Genomic DNA, 25,048 nt, shown 5'->3' with positions numbered 1-25,048 from the left:
ATGGCCACCCCTCTCACAGAAGGTGAGTCTGGCCAACATAGAACAATATGAGTTATGAGTAGAAAAGGTACTCACTCTGTTTCCTTTCATGGACGAGATATTTGAATTCCTGCATAGGATTCCAGGGCCTTCCTGCTTTGACTAAACTTAGATCTTCTGAATTTGCAGCCCAGCTAACACTCAGCATCTTTTTTTCTGTCTCAGAATGTATGTCTGAGATATACAGAAACACATATATTGAAGGAGGAGACATATCTAGGGTTTATACTCCAACTGCAGATTATTGTCAGCTGGTATGCACTTATCACCCAAGATGTCTTTTGTTCTCCTACTTACCTGGAAGCTGGGTAAAAACTACTGCAAGGTAATGCTAAGATTATTTGATGATTTGTGTGTACATTCCTGCATGCATGACAGTGGTGTGAAAAGGCCTTTCTAAGACAAAAGAGCAAATAAGGAAGTGCAAGGTACTTTTCAAAATAAATGATGACAAGAAGAAGACAAGGAGTGGGTGGCAGTGGAAGACAGAGTTACATCGTTGAGTTGGGTGGTCGTATAAATCCAGTAAGTAAGAAAATAAGTAAATGTAAGAAACGTCTGTTGTATGAATAATGTGTTCCACTTCCAACTATCAGGTTTTCTTGTTTCCTGAAAGAAATTGATGCTCAAGAATTGCCAAAGATTCACAGAGAAGGAGTAATCTCTGGTCATTCTCAGAAGCAATGCACTCGAATTACTGGTAAGACCTAATTGTGTATGAGACTTTACAAAACCCAGGAAAAAAAGCATACGGCACCAGAAGTGACCTTATAGCAAATTTAATAATTGATCTATTTATTTCAATATTGCTTGTACCAGAAAATTTGCTAAAGGTTTAGCTAGAATCTTGACTTGAAGCCCTTTCAGAACTTCAAGTATTTTGCTCAAAATCTTCTAGGAGAAGGGTTTTCCTTCCTAAAAATGTTGGATTTTCTTCCACATCTTTCTTTCTCTCTTTTTTCTAGCTTGCAGCAAAAAAGTCTATGAAGGACTGGATATGCAAGGCGAAAATTACAATATAACTACTGCTGACAATTATCATCACTGCCAACAGAGATGCACCAATGATAAGCATTGTTACTTTTTTACATATACCTTAGAATCATTTCACAGTGTACCTCTACGGTAAATAATAATAAATAATATTCAGGATTTGTTTCATTGGACAAAAAATAGAATACAAATAGCCTGATACTACAGAAGAGCTTTGATATAAAGGTAGTCCTTAACTTAGGACCACAACTTAGCCAAGGTTTCTGTTGCTAAGCAAGACATTTGTTAAGTGAGTTTTGCCTCATTTTATGACCTTTCTTGCCACAGTTTTTAAGTGAATCACTGCAGTTGTTAAGTTAGTAACACAGCTGTTAAGAATGAATCTGGCTTCCCCATTGACTTTGCTTGTCAGAAATTCACAAAAGGTGAATTTATGACCCCGGGACACTGCAACTGTCATAAATATGAGTCAGTTGCCAAGATCTGAAGTTTGATCACGTGACCATGGGAATGCTGTAATGATTGTAGGTGTAAAAAACAGTCATAAGTCACTTTTTCCAATGCCATTGTAACTTCAAATTGTCACTGAACACCTCTACTACTTGCTTGTGGGAATAAATGTGCACCCTAGGTAAGTGAATGTGATAGCTGGATCTGAAGCATTCATCAAGAAAGGCAGCGACATGCAGATTTTCAGGTATCAGATGCAAACTACGCCCCACATTTCAGTTGCATATTGAGAACTGGATTTGAAATTAAGTTCATAAAATGGCAGGTTTAGATTCACTTGTAATCCATTGGCCATTGGTTGCTTCTATGATGTAAAAAAGTCTTTCACTCAAGGATCCATGAGTTGATCAAATAATTAAATATACCATGTTATTGTTGAACACAATGTATTACTGGGAAAATGCAGAGTGATTATATGTAGGCCTTAAGTTGTTTGAAACAGTGCTGCAGAAGTGGTGGGCAGGTGCGTGCACATGCCCGCATCCCCACTCGTTTAAGCTTTGGGTGAGCACATGCTTGCATACTCCATTTGGGTGAGTGGCAGGTGTGCATGCCCATTGCTCATGCAAATGGAGCTGTGCATGCATGCACACACTTGCCTGCTGCTTGTGCGGAACCATCCCCTCCCCCTACCAGTTCTGCAAAGCCAGAAAGATTAGATAATGCTGACCTTTACAACCAGTTTGGTTTAATAGTTAGTTGCTGGACTGGAAATCATTAGACCATGAATTCAAGTTTTGTTTTTAGCATTGAAGCTAGCTGGATATCTTTGAGCTGGTCACTCTCTGTCTGCCCTAAGAAGAAAGTACAGCAAAACACTGTGAAAATATTGCCAAGAATACTGTCCTGTAGTTCCCAGAAGTTAGAATTAACTCAGCAGTCTGTAACAATTACATCTGGATTGCAAAAACCTGACTGAATACTAGGTGACAGCAAAGAAATATAGAAACTTTATTTGTTGTCTTCTACTGGTCACCCCTATTTTTTCAGTCCATCCCATTTTTTCCTCCCACCAGAATCTGCTATTATAGCATACATCCAGAATTTAGGTAATATATTTTCCTATGAATTCAGTTCAGTCCTTTTTTTTTGCCCTAAAATTGTCTAAAGTAATGGCCACCATTTCATGTTATGATACTAGATTATGTGAATTAACAATGAGGGATATAGATATGATTTGGAGAAATACTTTTCTTAGCCTGAAATAACTGAGCTGAAGTTTGCATTAAATAGTATCTGCTTTTTCCCCTGTTATCCAGTAATAAATGCTACTTGAAATATAGCAGCACAGGAACCCCAAATCAAATAAGGCAGCTTAGGGATGTTATCTCTGGATTTTCATTAAAACCATGCCAACTTGCCCAAACAGGTAAGTTGCTTTATCCTAAAAGAAAATATTGTGGATAATATATCCTAGCCTGTTTTAGACATGGTGTGTAAATATGTGTCATACCAGACGTCTTCCAATTTGGCACATTCCAGATTTGTTGGACTGCCTGAACATTTTAGCAACTGCAATTCCAGGATATCTGCTGGGACCACATTGGGAACTTGCGCTACAGAGTGAGTTCCCAATCCTACAAGGTCTATAGTAAGACCCTGCAGGCAATTACAAGAGAATTCTATAGATATGAATGCCAATTGTCCTTGTTTTAAACTTTATTATGAATAATAATATAGTCTACCTGGATTCATAATGTTCTTTCCATATTTAGCACATCCTTCTAAATTCTTTTTGCAATGTAGGTTATTCAATCTAAGCTAATACCTAAGGTTTGTGTCAAGCAAAAATCACCCCTAACCCATCCTAGTACCTTTTGTTCAGTCACTGTCTAGCTCATATTTTCAAATGGCCCCTGTATGGCATCAAGTCCCCGCTCCCTCAGAATGTCATCTGAGCTAGAACTTCTCAGTGAAGATTGTACTAACCCACGTGCCTCTTTTCTGAAAAGCAGGGGAAAAGGGATACAGCAGGCTAAAATGGACTTCTAACTACTTTGGACTTGTCTTTTGAGGTTTTCAGAAATCTTAATCTTCTAAGCCAAGAAATCTTCATCAACCACAAAATATAGGAGCAACTCCTATGCCTGATGTGTAATTTTCTATGAATATTATAGACCTCTGTGACTTGCAAATGCTGCTGAATAAGTGTCACCATTGTATGAAGGTTATGCATTTATGGTGAGGTTAGTCCAGTAGAGAAACACTATATTGTAGCTTTCCCAGGTTGGCATCCTTTAGATATACTGGGACTGCAACTCATTCAAAGTTGCACTCATTCAAAGTTGCACATCTGGAGAGTACCAAGTTGGGATAGACTATTCTTTGCAATCAAAGGTTTTCTGTCATGATTGTCATACATTTTGGCAGAATCTGAAACATAGACTTTTCCTCTCTCAGTCCATGTTTTTTGATTATTTGATGACAGCATGGACTACTATGACTTTGCCAATTTATTTTCTATGCAGATTGTCAGATGGACCTTTTTCAACATTTTGCATTTTCTGGAATTACTGTTGCAAAGATTTTGACCCCTGACAAATTTGTATGTAGAACAGTTTGTACTTACCGTCCAAACTGCTTATTCTTTACATTTCTCAGCAGTGAATGGGAAGTAAAAAGCGAAAGGTGAGTATAGTTTGATAATAACATGATGTCATCACAACTGTTAGAAGATTCAGTATTCATTCTATTACCTTCTATGGTTCTATGACTGAGATACCTTGCAGTGGGTATTTCTGTCCATCTGACCAAAATTTGGCAATGTCACACAGATTTGTTGTTGCAGAAATTACAGTCTTGCAAAGCTTTCTGGTTCTCAACTTACATTATATATGGCTAAGTGTTCAAGAGGAAAATTAAGATGTTCACCTGGTAAAAAGAAGAATGTTTACATATACACATATAGCAGGGGTCCTCAACCTTGGCCAGAGGAATTCTGGGAGCTGAAGTCCACAAGTCTTAAAGTTGCCAAGGTTGAGGAACCTTGACATATAGGATTCAGTTCTGCTGGTTTATATTCAGTTAGGCCTGCAGGCACACAAGGCACACAGGGATTGATCATGCTCATGTGATCTGCTGGTGACAAAGATTCAATCTTGCTAATGATAAGTATACAGGTAAAAGATACAGAACTTAAACACCGTGTCTATTATTCTGTTCTTAACAGGATTTCTCCTGAAGCCAGTCCTAACCATGACTTGTAGAATTAGGGGGGAAAATGAACACAAAGAGACTCAGAGAAGTTGTCGGGAGAAGTTGTGGGAAGCTAAGAAAGGAGTGGAAGAAAATATAGACTTAAACAGTTAAAAAAGAAAAAAAGAAAAATAGTAGCAGCCAAGCCAGTTGGCAGTTTAACTCATAAATGGCATATATAGCTCAGATCAAAAAAGACCTGGGAAGAAGAATTTTATATAACTTGAAGAAACTCTGCTTTCAGTGACTTATAATAGATGAGGCCGCAAAACGTCTATTACACTTTCCAAGGTTCTTTATTTATATCAAATTTCCACTAAAGATACTTCCCTGAAATCTGTGTAGCTTTTGCTTCCTTGTTCTTGTCCAGCTGTGTGGGGCCTGAAACAGTCAAATATTAGTCATGATTATTTGGTGCTTTTGCTTTAGATATACCTGTCTGATGATGACTTCAAGAAGTGAAAAACCAGAGAAAATTACAGAAAGAGCAAATGTTATATCAGGATTCAGTCTCCTGAACTGCCGAAGAGCTGAACCTGGTAATGAAAAGATGATTCAAAATGATCCTAATTAAAATAAAATTGCATGATCAGTTTTTGGCCTGTAACCTGTCTTTGACATATACTTTCACAATGTTTACAAAATGATTGCAGCATGACATTCCCAGACCTACCCTGAATTAAACTTCTATGGGACGGTATTGAGTGTGGAATATGTCAGTGGGCACAATGCTTGCCAACAACTTTGTACAATGACTCTCCGCTGCCAATTTTTTACTTACATTTTCCGGAAAATGCAGTGCAACCAACAAGGGTATGTGCTTTTGTTTCATTTACAAAATAATCTTAATGTGAATTTTTCATCCTACCCTTTGGGGAAAAAAAACCTTTTAGAATGATGTTGCTTCTTTTATTTCCTGTATAGCAAATGTAAATGCTACTTAAGAATGTCGGCCAATGGGTCTCCAGATAATATTGAGGCTGAGAATGAAATAGTTTCAGGCTATTCTTTAAGACTGTGCCAAACTAGCAAAAGCCCTGGTGAGTATCCGATTAAGTGCTCTTCTGTTGTCTTTATAAGCTGGAACAGGAGATGTTCATTCACTTTGGAAAGACTTGTATCATCCCTAACCTGATCATTTCCAGATATGTTGGACTAATATTCTTCTAGTCCTATACTAGCATGTCACTGAGCTCTGCAGTTGGGATTATGGGGAAATGCAATCTTCCAACTTGAAAATTTTTTCTCAAGGGTGGAAATTCTCATTTTACCAATGTTTCATAACTTTTGAATTTAAAATATTTAGTGACACCAAAGAGACTAAAGAAAATTATTCCCGAAGAGATAATACATGTCTGGATTTTGTCTGCATTTTCAACAATTGCTAGACATATATTTAAATATTTTAGCTAGTCTTGCAGGTGGCAAATGCCATCTATAGAACATTTTATATGAATATTCTTTATAAGTAGCTACCCTTGTTATTTTGTAGTTTCTTTCCCATACATTTTGCCATTTTTCTAACTCTACATTGTGCCCAAAGCTTTTTGCTCAAGTTATTATTGTTTCTTTAACTTGTTCATCTTCCATCTTTAAATTTAATCGAAAACTGTACAGTTTCTTAATCAATTTGTCATCTGATGACAATAGTATCTGGTCTAACGCTGTCTGGTCTTTGTAAAAACCATATATTTTTGTATCTTTCTCATATCTCATTTGCATATCTCAGTTGTGACCACCGTGATAGCTCAATGCCCTGTTCTTCCAATTCTTGTTTTGTTTGTAGTTTCCCATCAGTATTCAAAATATGTTTATAAGACACAAGCTTCTCATAATTAATTAGGTTTGGGTGTACGAACGCCTCCATTGTCGAAATCCACCCTGGTATTTTCATGTAAGTTCTTGATTTTACCTTTTCCCATGTCAAAAGCAGTGCATTTCTTACATAGTAGTTTTGAAAGTATTTGTGAATTTTGGTCTTCCCATACCATAGGAAAGCACGCCATCCATGTTGTAGGTCTTGTCCTTCTAGGTATAATAGTCTTTTATTTCTAAGAGTTATCCATTCTTTTAACCATATCAGTACGGCTGCTTGATAGTACAAGGCCGAGTCTGGTACCCCAAAGCCTCCATTTTCTTTTGCTTCTTGTAACATTTTCAGTCTGATTCTAGCTTTTTTCCCTTGCCAGATAAATTTCAATATCGATGTATTTAATTCATTGATTTTTTTGTCAATTTTTATCATTATTGTTCGAAATAAAAAGAGCGGTTTTGGTAAAATGTTCATTTTCACAGTTGCTATTCTTCCCAAGATTGATAATTGCAGTTTTTCCATTTTTCCAAATTTAGTTTTATTTGTTTTAATAATTTTACACAATTATCTTCTTTTATTGTTGCACACCTTGCTGTTAGATATATCCTCAAGTATTTAACTTTCTTAACTACTTGAAGATCTGTTTTTTCTGATAATTGGTTTTTTTGTTATTTATCTGTGACGTTTTTAACTATAACTTTAGTCTTTTCTCTATTGATTTTCAGTCCTGCTACTTCTCCAAATTCTTCAGTCTTTGCTAATAATTTAGGGCTTGTCTCTAATGGATCTTCCAATATAAATACCAAGTCATCTGCAAATGCGTGTAGCTTGTACTTTTCATCTTTTATCTCCATTCATTTGATTTCTGGATCCTGTTTAACATTCCTGTTCAACACTTCCAGAGTGGGGATAAAGGACACCCTTGTCTTGTGCCTTTTTTAATATTGAAATTTCTATTCACAATTATTTTGGACATTTGTTTATGATAAATTGTTTGAATTATATTCATAAAATTTTATCCAAAGTCCATATAGCTTAGTTGTTGAACCGCAAATTGTTTAGTTTCTTTATCATTTGAAATAATTTCATTTGAAAGTAATGGCAGTTGATGTATCAGTGTAACTAATAATTATACAAAAGTGTTGCATTTTAGCAGCCTATGGAATTTCATATTTGATGGCTACCAAAGTAGTAAAAGCAACTCAACAAGTGTATTATACTTGTAGTTTAGAAAGAAACACAAATTTTCAACATTTATTAGACAAAATTGAAAATTGATATCTTTTCTATTTTTGTTGATTCCTGTTTTATAAGTTAGAATCTAGCTGTTCAAAATTCTTATTCCTGTTCCTAAACTTTCTAACATAGCTTTCAACAAATAATTCTAAGCAAATAATTATATCATAGGTCAAGCTACCTATTGATTGACACATCAACTGCTGTTTTCTGGTATGTCTTTACTCTTCTTAATACACCTCACGTGGAGCAACCTCTTTAAACTTCATTTAGGTTGAAACTTTTGAGGGCTCCGGCTCCTAATCAATCTCAAGTGTTAAGATGATTCCCTGATTTAGACTATTAGAGATATACTTTGAATGTCCACCTGTTAGAATAGTTTTTAAGTCCATCAAGAGAGAGAGAAAGAGAAATAAGAGATTATATAATGTTAAAATCCATACACTGGGGTACGGCATCACATCACATTGCATATATGTCCATGGAACTTAAGAAAAAATGGTCCATTTATGCCATTTGGAATAAATTCTATATATTTGTATAGAAGAAAATACATGTAGCTCAGAGTTGAACCGTAGACTTCTTGGTGATCTCTGAGCTTGCTCATTTGCTTGCAGACATTTAATTATCTAAGTAACATGATCAGCACTGATGTTACCTAATTGCATAACGAAACATGTGTAACCAGACAACCAAGCTGAGATAGCATCCAGGGCTCTATATATTCCTTTCTGCTATACTGTTAATCATTAGAACTCGTATAGCTCCTAAAGCTAATGCAGTCCTCCAAATAAATTCCATGAATTTGTTTCCTGGAAGAGGCTTTGAATCCCATGGGAAAAGATTTGGCTCTTTGTGTCTGATACTTACTAATAAAATTGAAACTACGTAATGCACTGGTCAGTGTAACTTTTAGCATCCACGTTAATGAAATTCCAAATCAGCTTTCCCTTTTGTGTACCATCCAATGTGTTAGATTTGAATTCTTATAATCTCATATCAAAAGCACTGAATGAAACTTGATGTAGTGATTAAAAGTTATTTTAGTTTGTGTGCAGAAACCAGAGAAACAGTCAAGGGTTGTTGGAGGATCAAACTCTTCTGCTGGCGAATGGCCTTGGCAAGTCAGTCTACATACAGTGCTCCCTGTTCAGAGCCATCAGTGTGGTGGTTCAATCATCAGTGACCAATGGATTTTGACAGCTGCCCATTGCTTCAAAAAGTGGGTAAACTATGTTCATAGCAAAAACAGACAAATGATGTAACAGGATAGCTTTTGTTACTGTTGATTAACATGTTCTGATTAAAGTTATCACTACATATGAACTACTAGGACTGCTGGTCAAAGCCTTGAAGATTAGTCCAGAACTAACATATAGAGCTATTGTCTTATAATTTAAACAATTACATGAAGTAATTCTGTGGTGTACTATGTCATGAAATGCATTGTTCACATGTTTTATATCATAGCCCTCATGCAATTAGCTTGGCAGATTGGGCATCATATAAAACAAAATTCAAAATATCTGGGAGTCTCTCATAGCCCATTGAGTCACAATGATGGGAACTGCAGTCACACATCTGGAGGCCATTAAGATTAAAAATAGTCCCTTGATGTGTCTTAGTAAAGCATTTAAGATTGCCGGCGGATAACACCGAGGGGGAGGGCCTTCTCTGTGGGTGCGCCTGCCCTCTGGAACCAGCTGCCCGTGGAGCTCAGGACTGCCCCTGACCTGCATTCATTCCGCCGGGACCTAAAGACTTGGCTCTTTGAGCTCTCTGGCCCAGGCTGAGAATTTTAACTGGGGTTTTATTCTCAGGGATAATTTAATCTTTTTAATTGTCTTTTAACTTTTGTATTTGTATTGGTATAATTTTAAAATGCCCTGTAAACCGCCCTGAGTCCTTCGGGAAAGGGCGGTATATAAATCTAATAAAATTAAATGAAATTAAATTAATTAAATTAATTAAGTTTGTAATGTTCTCATGATGGTTTAGGTAATAATTTTAATGTGTAATGGGATGGAAGATGAAAGCACAAATTATCAGAAATTAGTTGCTATAAGAATGGAAAAAAATAATTGAATAAGTAAAAATTCAAAAGAAACTATTTAAGAATACATAGGAATATGTTTAAATATTTAAGTATGTTTGATTTGGATTTGAGATAATGGTTTCAAATTATGAAAAACAGCCTTATTTCTAGATATTTTATCTTAATTTTTCTTGTTTTTATTTTGCCTTTAGCTTTCAGTTAACTGAACATTGGCATATTTACAGCAGCATTTTGAAACAATCTGAAATGACAAATGAAACTGCTTTCTTCAAAGTCCAAAAGTTGATTATTCATCCCAGATATGAATTTGCAGAGACAGGATATGACATTGCTTTATTAAAGCTTGATAGACCTATGAATTTCAGTGGTATGTATACATTTATTACAAAACCTTTAATATTATCTTAGGCTTTCATGGTTTGTTTAATAATGGTCAGTTGAATATTCCATCATTGGAATCATTGCATTAAATCCATATATAATAAATTACCATAAAAATGAACCCAATCAAGATGATGTTCTCCAAGTCTAAATAAATTGAATATATTAGATGAAATATGGTCCAAGAAGAAAAAAAAGGATGCTAAGAAGATTTTGTTTCAGAAAAGGAGGCCTATCATAATGAGAACACAAGGAAATTCCACAAACAAGTTATCCTACAGATTGGCTCAATTATAGCAGATAGGAAGGTAATCAATACCAAAATGACATTTTAATAGGAACTGTTAAACAGTTAACAGCTTAACATTTACTTGGGCAAAATGGTAGAAAAGTAATCAGATTAAAAATAAAACTATGGCAGAATTAAGCAAAAGTCAACATGGTTTCTACAAAGATGACTTAAATTTGTAAAAAGGTCTTTAATAAAAGCTTTTGAACAAGCTTAGCAATCATAGAGTAAGAGAAACATATTTTTTTATGAAGCAAGCAGGCAATCTTCTCAGGGGAATGAAGTGACAAGTGGAATCCTCAAGAGTTTGTACAGAGATATGAGTTTTTCACCTTATTCATAAATGATCTTGATTTGGGAATAAGCAGTGAGCAGACCAAGTACCCAAGATATTCCATGCACAGTGATCTTGAAGATTTACGAAAAGGTTTCTTTATTGTATTAATTTAAAGTAATGCAGTTAGGGGAAATCTGCTACAGTAACTTCAGAAGAATGCTAAGTCTCTATACCTAAACTAAGATTTTGGGGTCCACATGATAGATAGCTCAGTGTATTCACTTTACAGCTTTGACAAAGGGAAATTCCATTCAGGGTTTATTAGGAAAAGGACTGAAAATGAAGTTAGTAACATTGTAATGTCCTAACACAGGGGTCCCCAACCTCTGTGGGCCATCACCTCTTTGCAACTGGGCTGTGGAAATGGTGGGTGAGCGCACACACACACACATCCACACTTGCACAAGCAGCAGGTGAGCGTGTGCATGTGTGCTCTATTTGCATGAGGGGTGGGTGCGCGTGCACACTGATTGGACAAATGGAGCTGCACATGGCTGTGCGTTTGCCAGCCGCTCGTGTAGAACCTTCACCTCTCTCCCCCTGCCAATCCCCAAAGCTGGAAAGGTTGTGGAACTGTGTCCTGACATTAATCTATGGTATGTCTGCATTTAGAATACTGTGTACAGTTCTGAAAAAAGATGGAAAAAATGTACAAAAAAGAAATCAAAAATATTAACGTGCTCATGCAGATAGAAATGTTCAAACTTTATCTTCAGGAAGAAAAGCAGAACCTGATTAAGGCATATACAATGATATACAGCATGGACAAAGTAGTTTGGAAAGGATTTTTCTTCCTCTTTAAAAGTGTTAGGATGAACCAAGGTGCATCCAATGCAAAAGATCAGGGAGAACATGTCCAACAAGAGTGTTGGATTTTTAAACTTTGAGTTTTTATTTATTTATTTAATTTGTATCCCACCTTTATTATTTTTACAAATAACTCAAGGTGACAAACATATCCAACACAACTTCCTCCTCCTATTTTCCCCACAACAATCTTGTGAGGTAAGTTGGGCTGAAAGAGAGTGACTGGCCCAAAATTACCCAGCTGGCTTTCATGGCTAAGGCAGGACTTGAACTTATGATTTCTTGCTTTCTAGCTCGGTGTCTTAACCATTAGATTCTGGATTGGCAGTGCCTGTCTCCAAATACCAGTTCAGGGTAACAATGGTGGTACAGGAATATGACTCCAACTTTGAACTAAAATTGTCCTTTAGCATCTTTGTGGCTGTTGCGAGAAACAAAATGCTGAACTAAGTGGGCTAGGGCGGATAAAGCAAAAGTGTCCCTCCATTTATTTTTCAATAAAAGTCTTTTAGCATTTTATTATCTGATTTTTTTAAAATGACTATTTAGCTTTACAGCAGCCGATATGCCTTCCCTCCCAGGAAGAAATGAATATGGCATACACCGAATGCTGGGTGACCGGATGGGGTTACACAAAAGAGAGAGGTACTGAAAAATAGCCTTAAGAAACAATGAATACTTTTCTTGGCAAAATATGAGGTGATATTAGGTTGTTATTATTATTGCTATTTGCATATGAACCACCAGGAAGGGTTTAATTTATAAAGTGAATTTTATAACTGAAATGTACATTACCTTTCTAGATTTCATACTGCAATAATGTTCTTGTTATCAAGGACCAGTATAGGTAAAGTTGCCCTAAAGTTGTGCTCTGTTCTTGAGAACCATGTGGCACATCTGTGCAACTGACAACATTATACAGGAAGTCCTAATGTTACAACCATTCATTTATGACCATTTAAAGTTATGAGGGCATTTTACCTGATGCTTTCAATTTCTCAGAAACAGCAGTTACAGTTGGGACTGTCAGTAATCATTTCTCAGCCATATTTTCAGCTGAAATGCCCCTGGGGGATGAACACTTCTTCTGACTTCCTATCACTCAGATTTTGTAAAAGAAAATGAAAAGCTGTTCTCGTTTATCAGACAAGAAACTGAGACAGACAAAATTAGGTGTTTGCCATGTGGAGCATGCCTACAGCAGGTCAGCACTTTGAAGCTGCAGTGTATGCCTCCCAGCATACACAAAGGACAGCACAGCAGGAGGCTGATGGTGCAGATCAGCAGAGGGGCTGGACAGCTCTGGGCGATGACTGCTCACTCAGGATAAGCCTAATGACTTAAGCTGTTGACAGCCCCAGGCATGGTCAGCCTGGTGGGAAGCCAGGATCTACACACATTGTCACCTGCACTGGCAGGAAGCCCAGGTTTGAACTGATTGGATGCCATCCACCTGGGCAGGTACAAATAGATGCCAGGCTTCCCTGTTCCCCCAGTTCGTTCTGTTCAGAATAAACTCATCTCTACCCCAGCTCTGTGTCCGTTTCTATGTGAAGCACGCGACTTTACACTGGCGACGAAGGTGGGATCCTGCTCCGGACAACGCTAGCCGCGGACGAACCCCCATCGGCAGCTCAGGACCCGACGCAGGACAACCCCGACCGAGGTAATGGCACAACTGGGACAATACCCCATCTTCAACAGCAACCGCCCTGAGGAGTGGGAGGCATTCGTAGGTCAGCTCGAGTGCTACCTATGGGCGAATGGGGTCAAGGACGACTGACAGAGAGCGGCGGCGCTACTCTGCAGCTGTGGCACGGAGATGTACCAGCTGGCGGTCAGTCTGTGTGCGCCCAACAACATTCACGCCGTCGGGTACAGCGAACTGATATCCAAGCTAACGGAACACTTTAAGCCCGAAACATCAGAGATAGCTTGGCAGTACCGTTTCGAGAAACGGGACCAGCGTCCAGGCGAGACCGCGAAGCAGTACATGGCTGCCCTGCGACAAGCGGCGAGACTCTGCAACTTCGACAACCTCGAAGTCCGTCTGCGGGATCGGATCGTCTGCGGGCTAAGGGACCGGAAGCTGTGGCAGAAGATGTTTGCCAAGCCAAAGCTGACCCTTCGGGACGTCCAGGAAGAGTTCTTAGCCTGGGACGTAGCGGAGGAGTCTGATGCAAGGGAGAATGGGGCCATCCATCAGTTGTCCAGCCATGACGACGCAGAAGGGGGAGACTTTGAGGTGGACGCCATCCACCGCCAGCAGCAATCAACCACCTATTCCTGGGACCGCGTGAAGGAGCAACGCCCAGCGATGGCCAAGCAGCGGTACCAGGAGTGCGGATGCGGAACAAGTGGCCCCTGGTCTACCCAGTTCTCCGGCTGCAGCACCCATCGCTCCCGATCTACCCAGCAGTGCGGCGGCAGCCCCAGGTCTACCCAGCCTGGCTCACTTGAACAACACCGGTCTACCCCATGCATCGGCTGCGGAGCAGGAAAATCCAACCGGTCTACCCGTTGCGCCAGCTGCGGAGGACAGCACCCCCGGTCTACCTGCCATTTCAAATCAGCAAAGTGCAGAGCGTGCGGGAAGACCGGCCACATCGCGGCGGTCTGTCGGAGCCGGCCAAGGGACAGTCTGCACGAGGTGGAGGTGGATTTCCAGCTGGCCACAGGTACAGGGGAGAGGTCGCTGAGGCTTACGGTTAGCCACACGGCGGGACGGTCGGCTGTTTGTGAAACCGGGGAACACCCACCCCTTATCCCAAAAATCAAACTGAGGGTCAAAATTCAAGGGGTTCCCTGCGTAATGGAACTTGACTCTGGGTCAGCCGTATCCATTATCTCCGCGTGGACTTTCAGCGAGATCTGCAAGCGGAGCGGCCAGCGGGTTCCCCTGAGGCCATCCAAACTGACCCTCTCAGACTTTCAGAACTCACCGATTAAAGTCAGGGGGGCGGCGTCGGTGATGGTCCACTACAAAGGGTTTAAGGGGAAGTTGAGCGTGTTGGTTGTTGAAGGGCAACGGACCAGCCTTGTGGGGCTAGGGTGGTTCAGGGCGTTGGGCATTGGGATCACCGGGATCCACCAAATGCAGAGCCACACCTCCCTGGAGGGCATCTGCAGGAAGTTCGTGGATGTCTTCGACGAACGGTTGGGGAAGTACACCGGGCCCCCGATTTCTTTTAAATTAAACCCCCTAGTCCCACCAGTCAGGATGAAGGTGAGGAGAGTCCCCTTTGCGCTCAAGCACAAAATTGAGCAAGAACTGGATAAGTTAGTGGAACAGGGGGTGCTGACGCCGGTAGATGGGGCGGATTGGGAGACCCCCATAGTTACCCCGTTAAAGGCAAATGGGGACATTAGAATCTGCGCAGATTATAAGGGGACAATTAACCGGGCGTTAAGTGCGCATTCGTACCCGGTTCCCGCCGTAAGCAGCATCCTGGCATCCCTGCAAGGTGGGGCGGTATTCGCGAAATTACATCTTGCCCAGGCTTATCAGCAGCTGCCGGTAGACCCCGAGGCAGCAAGGGCCCAGACCATCATCACCCACAAAGGGGCATTCTGGGTAAACCGACTGCAATTCGGGGTGAGCGTAGCTCCGGGGATTTTCCAGGAAGTCATGGAAAAAACGCTAAAGGGGATCCCCGGGGTTTGCCCGTATTTTGACGACGTCCTTATAGCGGCCAGCTCAGAGGACGTCCTGGCATCACGGCTAAGAGCGGTACTCAGTCGTTTTAGGGATGTGGGTCTAAGACTGAAAAGGGACAAGTGTAAAATTGGGGTTACGGAGACGGAGTTTCTGGGATTCAGGATAGACGCGCAGGGCATCCACCCGTCAGCCTCCAAGGTGAGGGCTATCAAGGAAGCCCCAATTCCCTGAGGCAGTAAGGGCCCAGACCATCATCACCCACAAAGGGGCGTTCCGGGTAAACCGACTGCAATTCGGGGTGAGCATAGCTCCGGGGATTTTCCAGGAAGTCATGGAAAAAATGCTAAAGGGGATCCCTGGGGTTTGCCCGTATTTTGATGACGTCCTTATAGCGGCCAGCTCGGAGGACGTCCTGGCATCACAGCTAAGAGTGGTACTCAGTCGTTTTAGGGATGTGGGTCTAAGACTGAAAAGGGACAAGTGTAAAATTGGGGTTACGGAGACGGAGTTTCTGGGATTCAGGATAGACGCGCAGGGCATCCACCCATCAGCCTCCAAGGTGAGGGCTATCAAGGAAGCCCCAATTCCCAAAAACAAAGCGGAGCTGCAAGCGTTCCTTGGTCTCTTAAATTTTTATCATACATTCTTGCCGCACAAGGCGACCATCGCGGAGCCCTTGCATAGGCTCCTGGACAAACAAACACCCTGGGACTGGACTGCCACACACACAAGCGCGTTCAGGACCCTTAAGAACATGCTAGCTGGGGACGCAACAGTCACTCACTTCAGGGAGGACCAGCCCATCTGCCTAGCATGCGATGCATCCCCTTATGGGATAGGGGCAGTCCTCAGCCATTTAAGGGAGGACGGCTCGCAGGCTCCCATAGCATACTATTCCCGGACCCTGTCAGCGGCGGAGAGAAACTACGCGCAGATAGATAAGGAGGCGCTGGCAGTGGTCGCGGGGGTAAAAAAGTTCCACGACTACCTGTACGGGAGGGAGTTCCTCATTTACACGGATCATAAGCCCCTGCTGGGATGATTCACCACAGAGAAGCAAACGCCACAGATCCTTTCACCAAGGATGCTCCGTTGGTCCATTTTTCTTTCAGCATATTCCTGTAAGCTAATCCATAGACCAGGAAAGGAAATGGGACACGCCGACGGACTCAGCAGACTTCCCCTAAGGGAGGCTGGACCGGATCCCGCTCCTGCTAATCAGATATTAGCAATACAGGAGCTGGCTGAGTGCCCATTAGACGCTAGCGACATAGCAGCCGAAACTCCCAGGGATAAGATTCTTAGCAGAATTCAGTCCTGGGTTAGCAGCGGGTGGCAGGACAAGTCACCAGGACCTGAGTTCACAGCATTTTTTACGCGGCGGCATGAGCTCTCAACCCATAAAGGCTGCCTGCTGTGGGGGAGCAGGGACATCATCCCCATAAAACTTAGGGAGAAAGTCCTTCAGTCCCTTCACGAGGGTCACCCGGGAGTGGTAAGGATGAAGGCTCTGGCCAGGAGTTACCTGTGGTGGCCTGGGTTGGATAAAGAGATAGAGGGGTTGGTAGCAGGATGTTACACATGCCAAAGGTCTCGCCCAGAGCAGGCACACGCTCCAGTCCACAAGTGGGAACAAACTCACACCCCCTGGCCCAGGGTCCATATAGATTATGCGGGGCCATTTCAGGGACACACCTTCTTAGTCATCGTGGATAGTCACTCCAAGTGGTTAGAGGTGGTACCTGTGTCCAACATGACATCAGCGGGCACAATACAGGCACTAAGGGGAGTGTTTGCCACACATGGGCTACCAGATGTAGTAGTATCTGATAACGGAGTGCAATTTACCTCCTCGGATTTCCAATTGTTCCTGAGGACCTTGGGGATTAGGCATGCCACTTCAGCGCCCTTTCACCCTGCCAGTAACGGGTTGGCAGAGAGGTTCGTGCGGACTACCAAGGATGCACTCAAACGAATAGTACAAGGGGACTGGAAACAGAGACTGGCCACATTCCTCCTCCATCAACACGCAACACCCTGCACAGCCACAGGAAAGAGCCCAGCGGAGCTCAGGTGGGGCAGACGCCTCATAACTACGTTAGACAGACTCCACCCAGACAGGGTATCAGCAGACACAGAACCCCCAACCCTCAAAACCAATTTCAACATAGGGGAGCAGATCTGGGCCAGAAATTACAGCACAGGCCATCCATGGGTGCCAGGTGAAGTGGTGGAATGGACAGGCCCCCTCTCCTACAGAGTAAGGGTGGAGGGGGGACTCCTGTGGAGGAGACACTTAGATCAACTAAGGAAGAGAGCCCCTGAGAGGACAGGTGGAGAATCAATGGAAACAGCAAGGGAGGAGGCAGAGCAAACACAAACACACACACAGCCACAGTCACAGTCACCCAGAAGAACAGCAGGAAGGGTTTTGGGGCATCCATCTGCCTGGCAGGGAGCTGACAAGGAAAGTAGGCAAGAGCCTGAGGGCAGCAGGTCACAAAGAGCCAACACAGAAACACATGCACACACACAAATCAGACCAACACAACCAGACCAAGGAACAGGAAGCAGAACCGAAACTACTACAGAGCCAAGCCTAAGAAAATAAACAGGACACACAGAGCCCCCAGCTACCTCAGTGATTATGTTCGCTCTTAAGCCTGGGGGGAGGAGGAATCTGGAGGGTTAAATGTAAAAATTGTAAATAAGCTGTATATAGTTAAGAAGGAACGACAGAGGATCATCCTCACTATGGGGGAAGGGGTGCAGTGTATGCCTCCCAGCATACACAAAGGACAGCACAGCAGGAGGCTGATGGTGCAGATCAGCAGAGGGGCTGGACGGCTCTGGTGATGACTGCTCACTCAGGATAAGCCTAATGACTTAAGCTGTTGACAGCCCCAGGCATGGTCAGCCTGGTGGGAAGCCAGGATCTACACCCATTGTCACCTGCACTGGCAGGAAGCCCAGGTTTGAACTGATTGGATGCCATCCACCTGGGCAGGTACAAATAGATGCCAGGCTTCCCTGTTCCCCCAGTTCGTTCTGTTCAGAATAAACTCATCTCTACCCCAGTTCTGTGTCCGTCTCTATGTGAAGCACACGACTTTACAGAAGCTATTATAAGAAAGGAATAAACTCTGATAATTCAGTTGATCTTTGGCCAAGATTGTCTTGTCAGTTTTCAGCTGCTTTGCTACTTTTGATGTATTTATTACTCCTAGAACATATGCTATATCCTTTATTTCCTTATATTATGGATACCAAATCAAGGAGAAAAGTTTGAATGACTCCCCACTGTTCCACAAACAAAAATAACAACAGAAGCTGGTCTTAATCTTCTGTTCCTTAAACGTATGGTCAATCAAATGCATCAAATGAGATGTTAAAAATACAAAATAAATCAGAGAGTTCCAAAAGAAAATATCAGTGAAATTATGCCATTGCCTACACAATGTTATCTTGGGGGAAAAAACAAAACACATTTCTATGGATTGTTAAGTAATGGCTAAAGAACAAACAAGTTTCATAATTATGTTTGTTTCTGGTTTGAACTAAATCTTAGTTTAAACTTAATGTAGTTTCCTGAGCTGAAATGTATTGGACAATTCTGGTTACCGTAGTTTAAAGAAGAAATAGATACTTCTGATTTTCTTATGAATGCAACATATACATATAAATAGAAAATGGAGACCAATTCCTTGTGTGTCCAACCATACTTGGCCAATAAAGAATTCTATTAATAGAATATCAACAATCTAAATACAGGAATATATGGCAATCATCATGAAGGGAAGCAATTCATATTGATCCTTTTTGAAACTCAGTATCACAATAGCCTAATTATCTTTGCCCTCATACCATGTGTGTCTCTCCATATATCAGAATAAAACAGGAGAAAATCAGGTTGGGTATTTTTTTGTATCTATTTTGAAACAAATTGTTTTCATTCACATACAATACATAATTTATAATGTACAGAGCCACTGCACTGCCTCCCTTTGCTTAATCAGGAATTAAGGGAACCTAAAATATATAAATGGCCATATACTAGGCAGTGCTATGAATCTTTCATCTGTTATTAGAATGAAGAAGTAAAGCTGGTTCTGAGGTATTGGTGTAAAAAGTAGCATAGTTAAAATTCCCCTTTTAATTCCCTGGGTCACACTGTGTCTGTTGTCAACCAATCCAGTTCAATCATATTGTTTTGGAAAACAATCTGCATCACACAAAAGGTTCCTATCAGACGGCCTTGAAGTGTTGGGACTTTCTCAGGCTGCAAACAGCTCACATAAATTTCTTTCTTTCTTTCTTTCTTTCTTTCTTTCTTTCTTTCTTTCTTTCTTTCTTTCTTTCTTTCTTTCTTTCTTTCTTTCTTTCTTTCTTTCTTTCTTTTTACAAATTTTATTTATTTTCTAACATTACATTTACATATTTGAAAAGCAGCATGGTGGCTGATCTTTATGCACAAATCAATATTCAAATTAGCTATTAGTATTTATACTCCTAATTTTAATGACCAAAATTTTTTCTTTAACTCAGTTCATAACAATGTTTTGTGTTCAATATGCACATCTTTATTTAAGTACATTCTGTTTTAGATTTCAATAAGATGGTCAAAACTCCATTCTTCTTGAGTCTTATTTTGGCTTTTTTCCTTTGCCAAATCATCTTCCATGTCCTTGTTTTTGGGTCATTGAACCAATCTCCTTGTAATATCATGTATATTAATTGATGTTGGCAAAACCATCTGGTCACTATTTTTTGAGAGGAATTGTAGGTCTTGTAGGTCGTCTCTTTATTCTTCCATATTGACGTGGTTATTCTGAATTGTTTGTCTTCTCATCCAACTGTTCTTTTTCTAGATCCTCTATTTCCTTCTGTGTCGTATAAGAAACCTTTTCCTTTTTCCAAGTTGTCAATGTTTTTTCTGGATTTTCAAATATCAATATTTGTTGAATTGTAGATTCTTCTGTCATAGTATTTGAAAGTTTCATTTGATCTATTCTATTTTGTATAGATGGTTCTTTAGTTGTAGTCAGAGTTTGGGCTTTCATATCTGGGCTGTCTTCTTGTTACTTCACAAAGCCTCTTAGTATTTCATTGGTAGTGGTAAGAGTTTGAATTAGTATTTTCAACATAGTGAGAGTTTGTTGATCTTCATCCATAAAGAAATTTTGTTCCTGGCCTTCTTCCATATTGATATTTTAAACTAAAGGCTTTACATTTAGAAAACCCTAGAGAGATAAAAAAAATTCTAGTTAGGGAACACTGAGCCTTTCACAGCTGTTGTTTCAGAGCTCTCAAGGTTATCTTATCTATTTCCCTGGGCAGTCAGCCAGGCCCCTTTTAAAGTTTTCCTTTGAGTCCCAAAGTTATCTTAATCTTTTCAGTTTTTATTTCTTTTTTTCATAAGAAGAAACGCAGATTTCCAACAGAAGTAAATAATGAAAAATAAGAAATGAAAAATCTTTCGGTCCACATGCTTTAAGAAATAAAGTTCCAATTGGGATTCAGTTACTTTTTCAACGTTTAAAACACCCCTGGGTATTTAGTCGCCGCTCTTTCTGGAGGGAGGGCTAAAGTTCCCCTTCCCTCACTGCAGGGGGAAAATGCTTAGCAGCTTAAGGAGGTACAGAAACTAATTAGGATGTAAAAGAGGTAGATCTCACCCAGTCTCTTCCATGCTGCTTTAAAAGTTGCCTGGTGAAAAATGTGACTTCAACTGTTCACAGCCTAGGGACGAGCCATAATGGCCGGTCCTTTCGTCTGCCGGTTTGGAGGGATCGCCAGATCTAAATGGAGAGTTGCAGCTCTCCCGCGATCCAGCAAGCTCCCCTCCTTGCTGATTGCCTCTTCGGGGCAACTTTTGGCCCTTTTCAGGGGCCCCCAGCAATGTAAAACTGGATGGGGGAGAGAGAGCAAGTCTCCCAGCCATCCATAGTGGCTGCATGGCAAACCAGAAGTCAGATCACATAAATTTCTTATTTCCCTCCCAGCTCCCCATACATTCCTACCATTCCCCCTTCCCCCTCCCTTAGTCTCTGTTGTCAGGTTACAAGTAGCAATGTGTTAGGAGTCAGTCTTGAGATATGGTCAAGTGTGGCAGTGAAGGAGTGAAAGGCATGATAGCTATGGGGAAAACCAGTGTGTTTTCCCTTTGGCTTGGTGTCCTAAGCAGATGTTTATTTGGCTTAAAAGTTAATTCAGGGCTGGGATGATGTCCAGGAGTCTCTAATTGATTCTTATGTCACATTCACATATAGTTGGTGATGCCTGAAGCTTGCATTATTCTTGACTTTCACTGTACTAACAACCTTCTCTCCATTTCTCTTTTTTATAATTGTAGGCTCAATCACAGACATGCTACAAAAGGCCAAAATTCCCTTAATACCAAATGCAGAATGTCAGTTTCAATACCCAGAGCACACAATAACTGACAAAATGTTGTGTGCTGGCTACTCAGGAGGAGGCAAGGATGCTTGCCAGGTAAATTAATAGTATCTTGTATTTCATTCTGATTCTATGTACCATCACCCTCTTCAAGAGGTCTGGAAAACTTGAGTTTGATGCAGACAACATGAGTTTAATTAAAAACTGCATGGTATTTCCTTCTCACACTATTATACCCAAGACTCCATAAGAATAAATAAGAAGTTATTGATGGATTTGGTTGGTTTTTAAAACAGCCTGGTATTTTTTTTTTACTTTTCAAGTAACAATATAAATATTACATTATACAAAATGCTCAGCATATAACATGCTGATAAACTTTTGAAGCTGCTGCTAATAAAACATAGGGTCCATTCCTGTTTTATATCTTTTTTTAAAAAAAAAACCCTATCATAGATAGGTTTTGCTTTTTTTCTTTTTGTCCTTTTACGTCCCGTAATTGTGTTCTGTAGCATTTTTCCATAAAAGAAAAAAATATCCTGCTACCAGATTCTGTTTAATGGTCAATGGTTCTACTTAATAATTTGGGGAAGGTGAAAATTCCAATGGAAATCAGTTGGCAGAACGAGCGCATGCATGGATGTGGAGTCAGTCCTGGAAAATTCTTGTGGAAATTTCCAGGTTAAATTGTACTTAGCAAAGAAGAAGCCAGTTTGGTCTAGTGGTGAAGTTATCAGGATAGAAAGCAGGAGAGTATGAGTTCTAATCCCCCCCCCTTTAGGTATGAAAGCAAGTTGGATGACTTTCTGCCAGTCACCCAGTCCAACTCACTTCATAGCATTGTTGTTATGGGGAAAACAGGAAGAGGAAGGTGCATTAGGTATGTCTGCCGTCTTGAGGTATTTATAAAAATAATAAAGATAGGATCAAAATAAATAATATAAATAAAGTCTCGGGCAATCCCTATATCCAAATCAGAATAAGTACACACACCACTCAATAAGACAACAACAAAACAGTAGCTTGAGTTTATTTATTAAATATCACAAACATTGCAAATAGTGGACCGGCAAAATAAAAGCAGTATACAAAGCAAGTGACAGCAAGATGTGAAAAAGATGAACAGGAATTTACATCAGCTGTATATTTTTGTATATCAAAAAGCAAAGTACTATCTGTCAGAAACAATACTTTGTGTAATCAGCATGGACAGTCCCAAAGGGAGTGGCCATTGGAAATTCTAGCTTTAACCTTTTTATATATGTAACAGTAACAGAAGAGAGATGGAAACTCGCCCATTAGGTGACCTTTCCTCTATTCTGCACTATTAAGAGAAATAACTTTGTGGATGCAGATTGTCTAGAACAGACATGTCAAATTCGCGACATCATGTGACGTTGCGCAACATGTCGGGACGGTTTTGCCATTGCTGGCAATGGGGTGGGTACAGCTTCCGTGTGACGTCTCCGGCCCATGGGCTGGCAGTTTGACACCCCTGGTTTAGAAGCTGGTGGAATTTGCATTCCCCCCCCTTAAAACTGCTATTTCTTATCTCTCCCCCACTTTTTTAATCAGTTTACTTCATTAAAAAAAATCTTGAAGCTTGGGTGATTTTGTAGAACTGTAGCTGGGCTAAGAAAAGTATTACCTCTTTGGATTTAACATCTTTGTTCTCTCATCTGTGACAATTGGAGTGTATTGCCAATTCTTCAGGCTTTCATCCCAGTGTAGAAACTTAGATCTTTAGGAATATAATTCTGGCTATCTTGTGCATTCACTAACATCAGAATACCAATCAGATGAGAAGCAGATTTTCCACTGCTTCTACTGAAATACCAGATCATTTGGTTAATCTGGGACATAGGATGGCACATAGGCCAGTTACTCCATCAATAATAGTCCCAGAACTGTTCCACTGGAAACAGGTTAGGATAAGAATTGGCAATTCAAGAACAAGTATCTAAGACTGCTTTTCTCTCTCTCTCTCCACCCATTCTTTTTTTTCTTCTTTTTTTTGTGTGCCTTGTTTTAAGCTAGGAACTCACTGGCATAGATATTGGTCATCTTTGTGAGTATTTTAATGAAGAGAAGGGTGAGGGGTGACATGATAGCAGTGTTCCAATATCTCAGGGGCTACCACAAAGAAGAGGGAGTCAAGCTATTCTCCAAAGCACCTGAAAGCAGGACAAGAAGCAACAGATGGAAACTAGTCAAGGAGAGAAGCAACCTAGAACTAAGGAGAAACTTCCTGACAGTTAGAACAATTAACCAGTGGAACAACCTGCCTCCAGAGGTGGTGAATGCTCCAACACTGGAGGTTTTTAAGAAGAGACTGGACAGCCATTTGCTTGAAATGGTATAAGGTTTCCTGCCTGAGTAGGGGGTTGGACTAGATGACCTCCAAGGTCCCTTCCAACTTTATTATTATTATTATTTGTGGAAGTCTTTTTGGTTGAGTATAGAAAACATACTTTTGAATAATGATGATTTACTTTAAGAACTTATTTATTCACCTGGGTATCCTTTTCACCAATCTTCCCTTATTAAACTTATGTATATTTTTCTTTCTTCTTTGCAGGGAGACTCAGGTGGACCCTTGTCATGTAAATTTGAGAACAGTTGGTATGTGGTTGGCATCACCAGTTGGGGTGAAGGATGTGCTCGTCCAGGACAACCAGGTGTTTACACCAATGTGGCTAAGTTGGTAGACTGGATTCTGGAACAAACTTTAGAAGATTAAAACAGAAAATACTAGGGTTAAATTAATCCTGCATGCTACTAATTTCATGTGGCTTTGTTCAAAGGCCCATTTCATCCTGTTTCTGCATTATTTTAAAATTTTGGAAAAAAACTGCACATAATTTCATATTTAAATGTATATATTTTAAATTTACTTTATCAGACCATTTCTGACCATTCAGATGAATTTGAGATTCCATTTCAGTTATTACTTCTGAGTGCATGGAAAAAGGTAATTGACAGTAAAGTTTACCAAGATGGATTTTTTTAAAAGGTTTTTCAGTATATGGTGTGTGTGTGTGTGTGTGTGTGTGTGTATACATACATATATATTCCACATACTGAAAAACCTTTTTAAAAAATCCATCTTTGTAAATAGTGTGTGTGTGTATATTATTTATGATCAACAGATATGAAGTTCTTAAAGAAAAATCTTAGAAATTTAGTCAATATATTAATTTTGAACAGTCTGACATACTTATTTGATAACACAATAAAAATAATATAATTATTTCTTGAACCCGCAAATGTATTTTTCCTTAATGTGAATATATTTTATCCTGATCAATGACTGTATTAATTGTAGGCATAATAGAAAG

The 25,048-nt window shown here is 40.3% G+C and overlaps 1 protein-coding gene across 1 annotated transcript; it reads left to right on the top strand.

Annotated features, from left to right (window-relative positions):
* Window positions 1-24,450, top strand: KLKB1 (kallikrein B1; the record flags this gene model as incomplete). The annotated part of the gene is given in 14 exon segments (XM_081332533.1): window positions 1-22; window positions 205-364; window positions 636-739; window positions 1,005-1,164; window positions 2,802-2,911; window positions 4,011-4,170; window positions 5,167-5,276; window positions 5,391-5,392; window positions 5,396-5,550; window positions 5,662-5,777; window positions 8,834-9,008; window positions 10,034-10,209; window positions 21,667-21,806; window positions 24,289-24,450. Coding segments are annotated over 14 exon segments (1,752 nt in total).
* Window positions 24,451-25,048: the final 598 nt, after the last annotated feature.

This window comes from Vipera berus (assembly GCF_964194415.1).
Source record: "Vipera berus genome assembly, chromosome: 7".
Classification (NCBI taxonomy): Eukaryota; Metazoa; Chordata; class Lepidosauria; order Squamata; family Viperidae; genus Vipera; species Vipera berus.
This window is presented reverse-complemented; position numbering and strand designations above follow the sequence as displayed.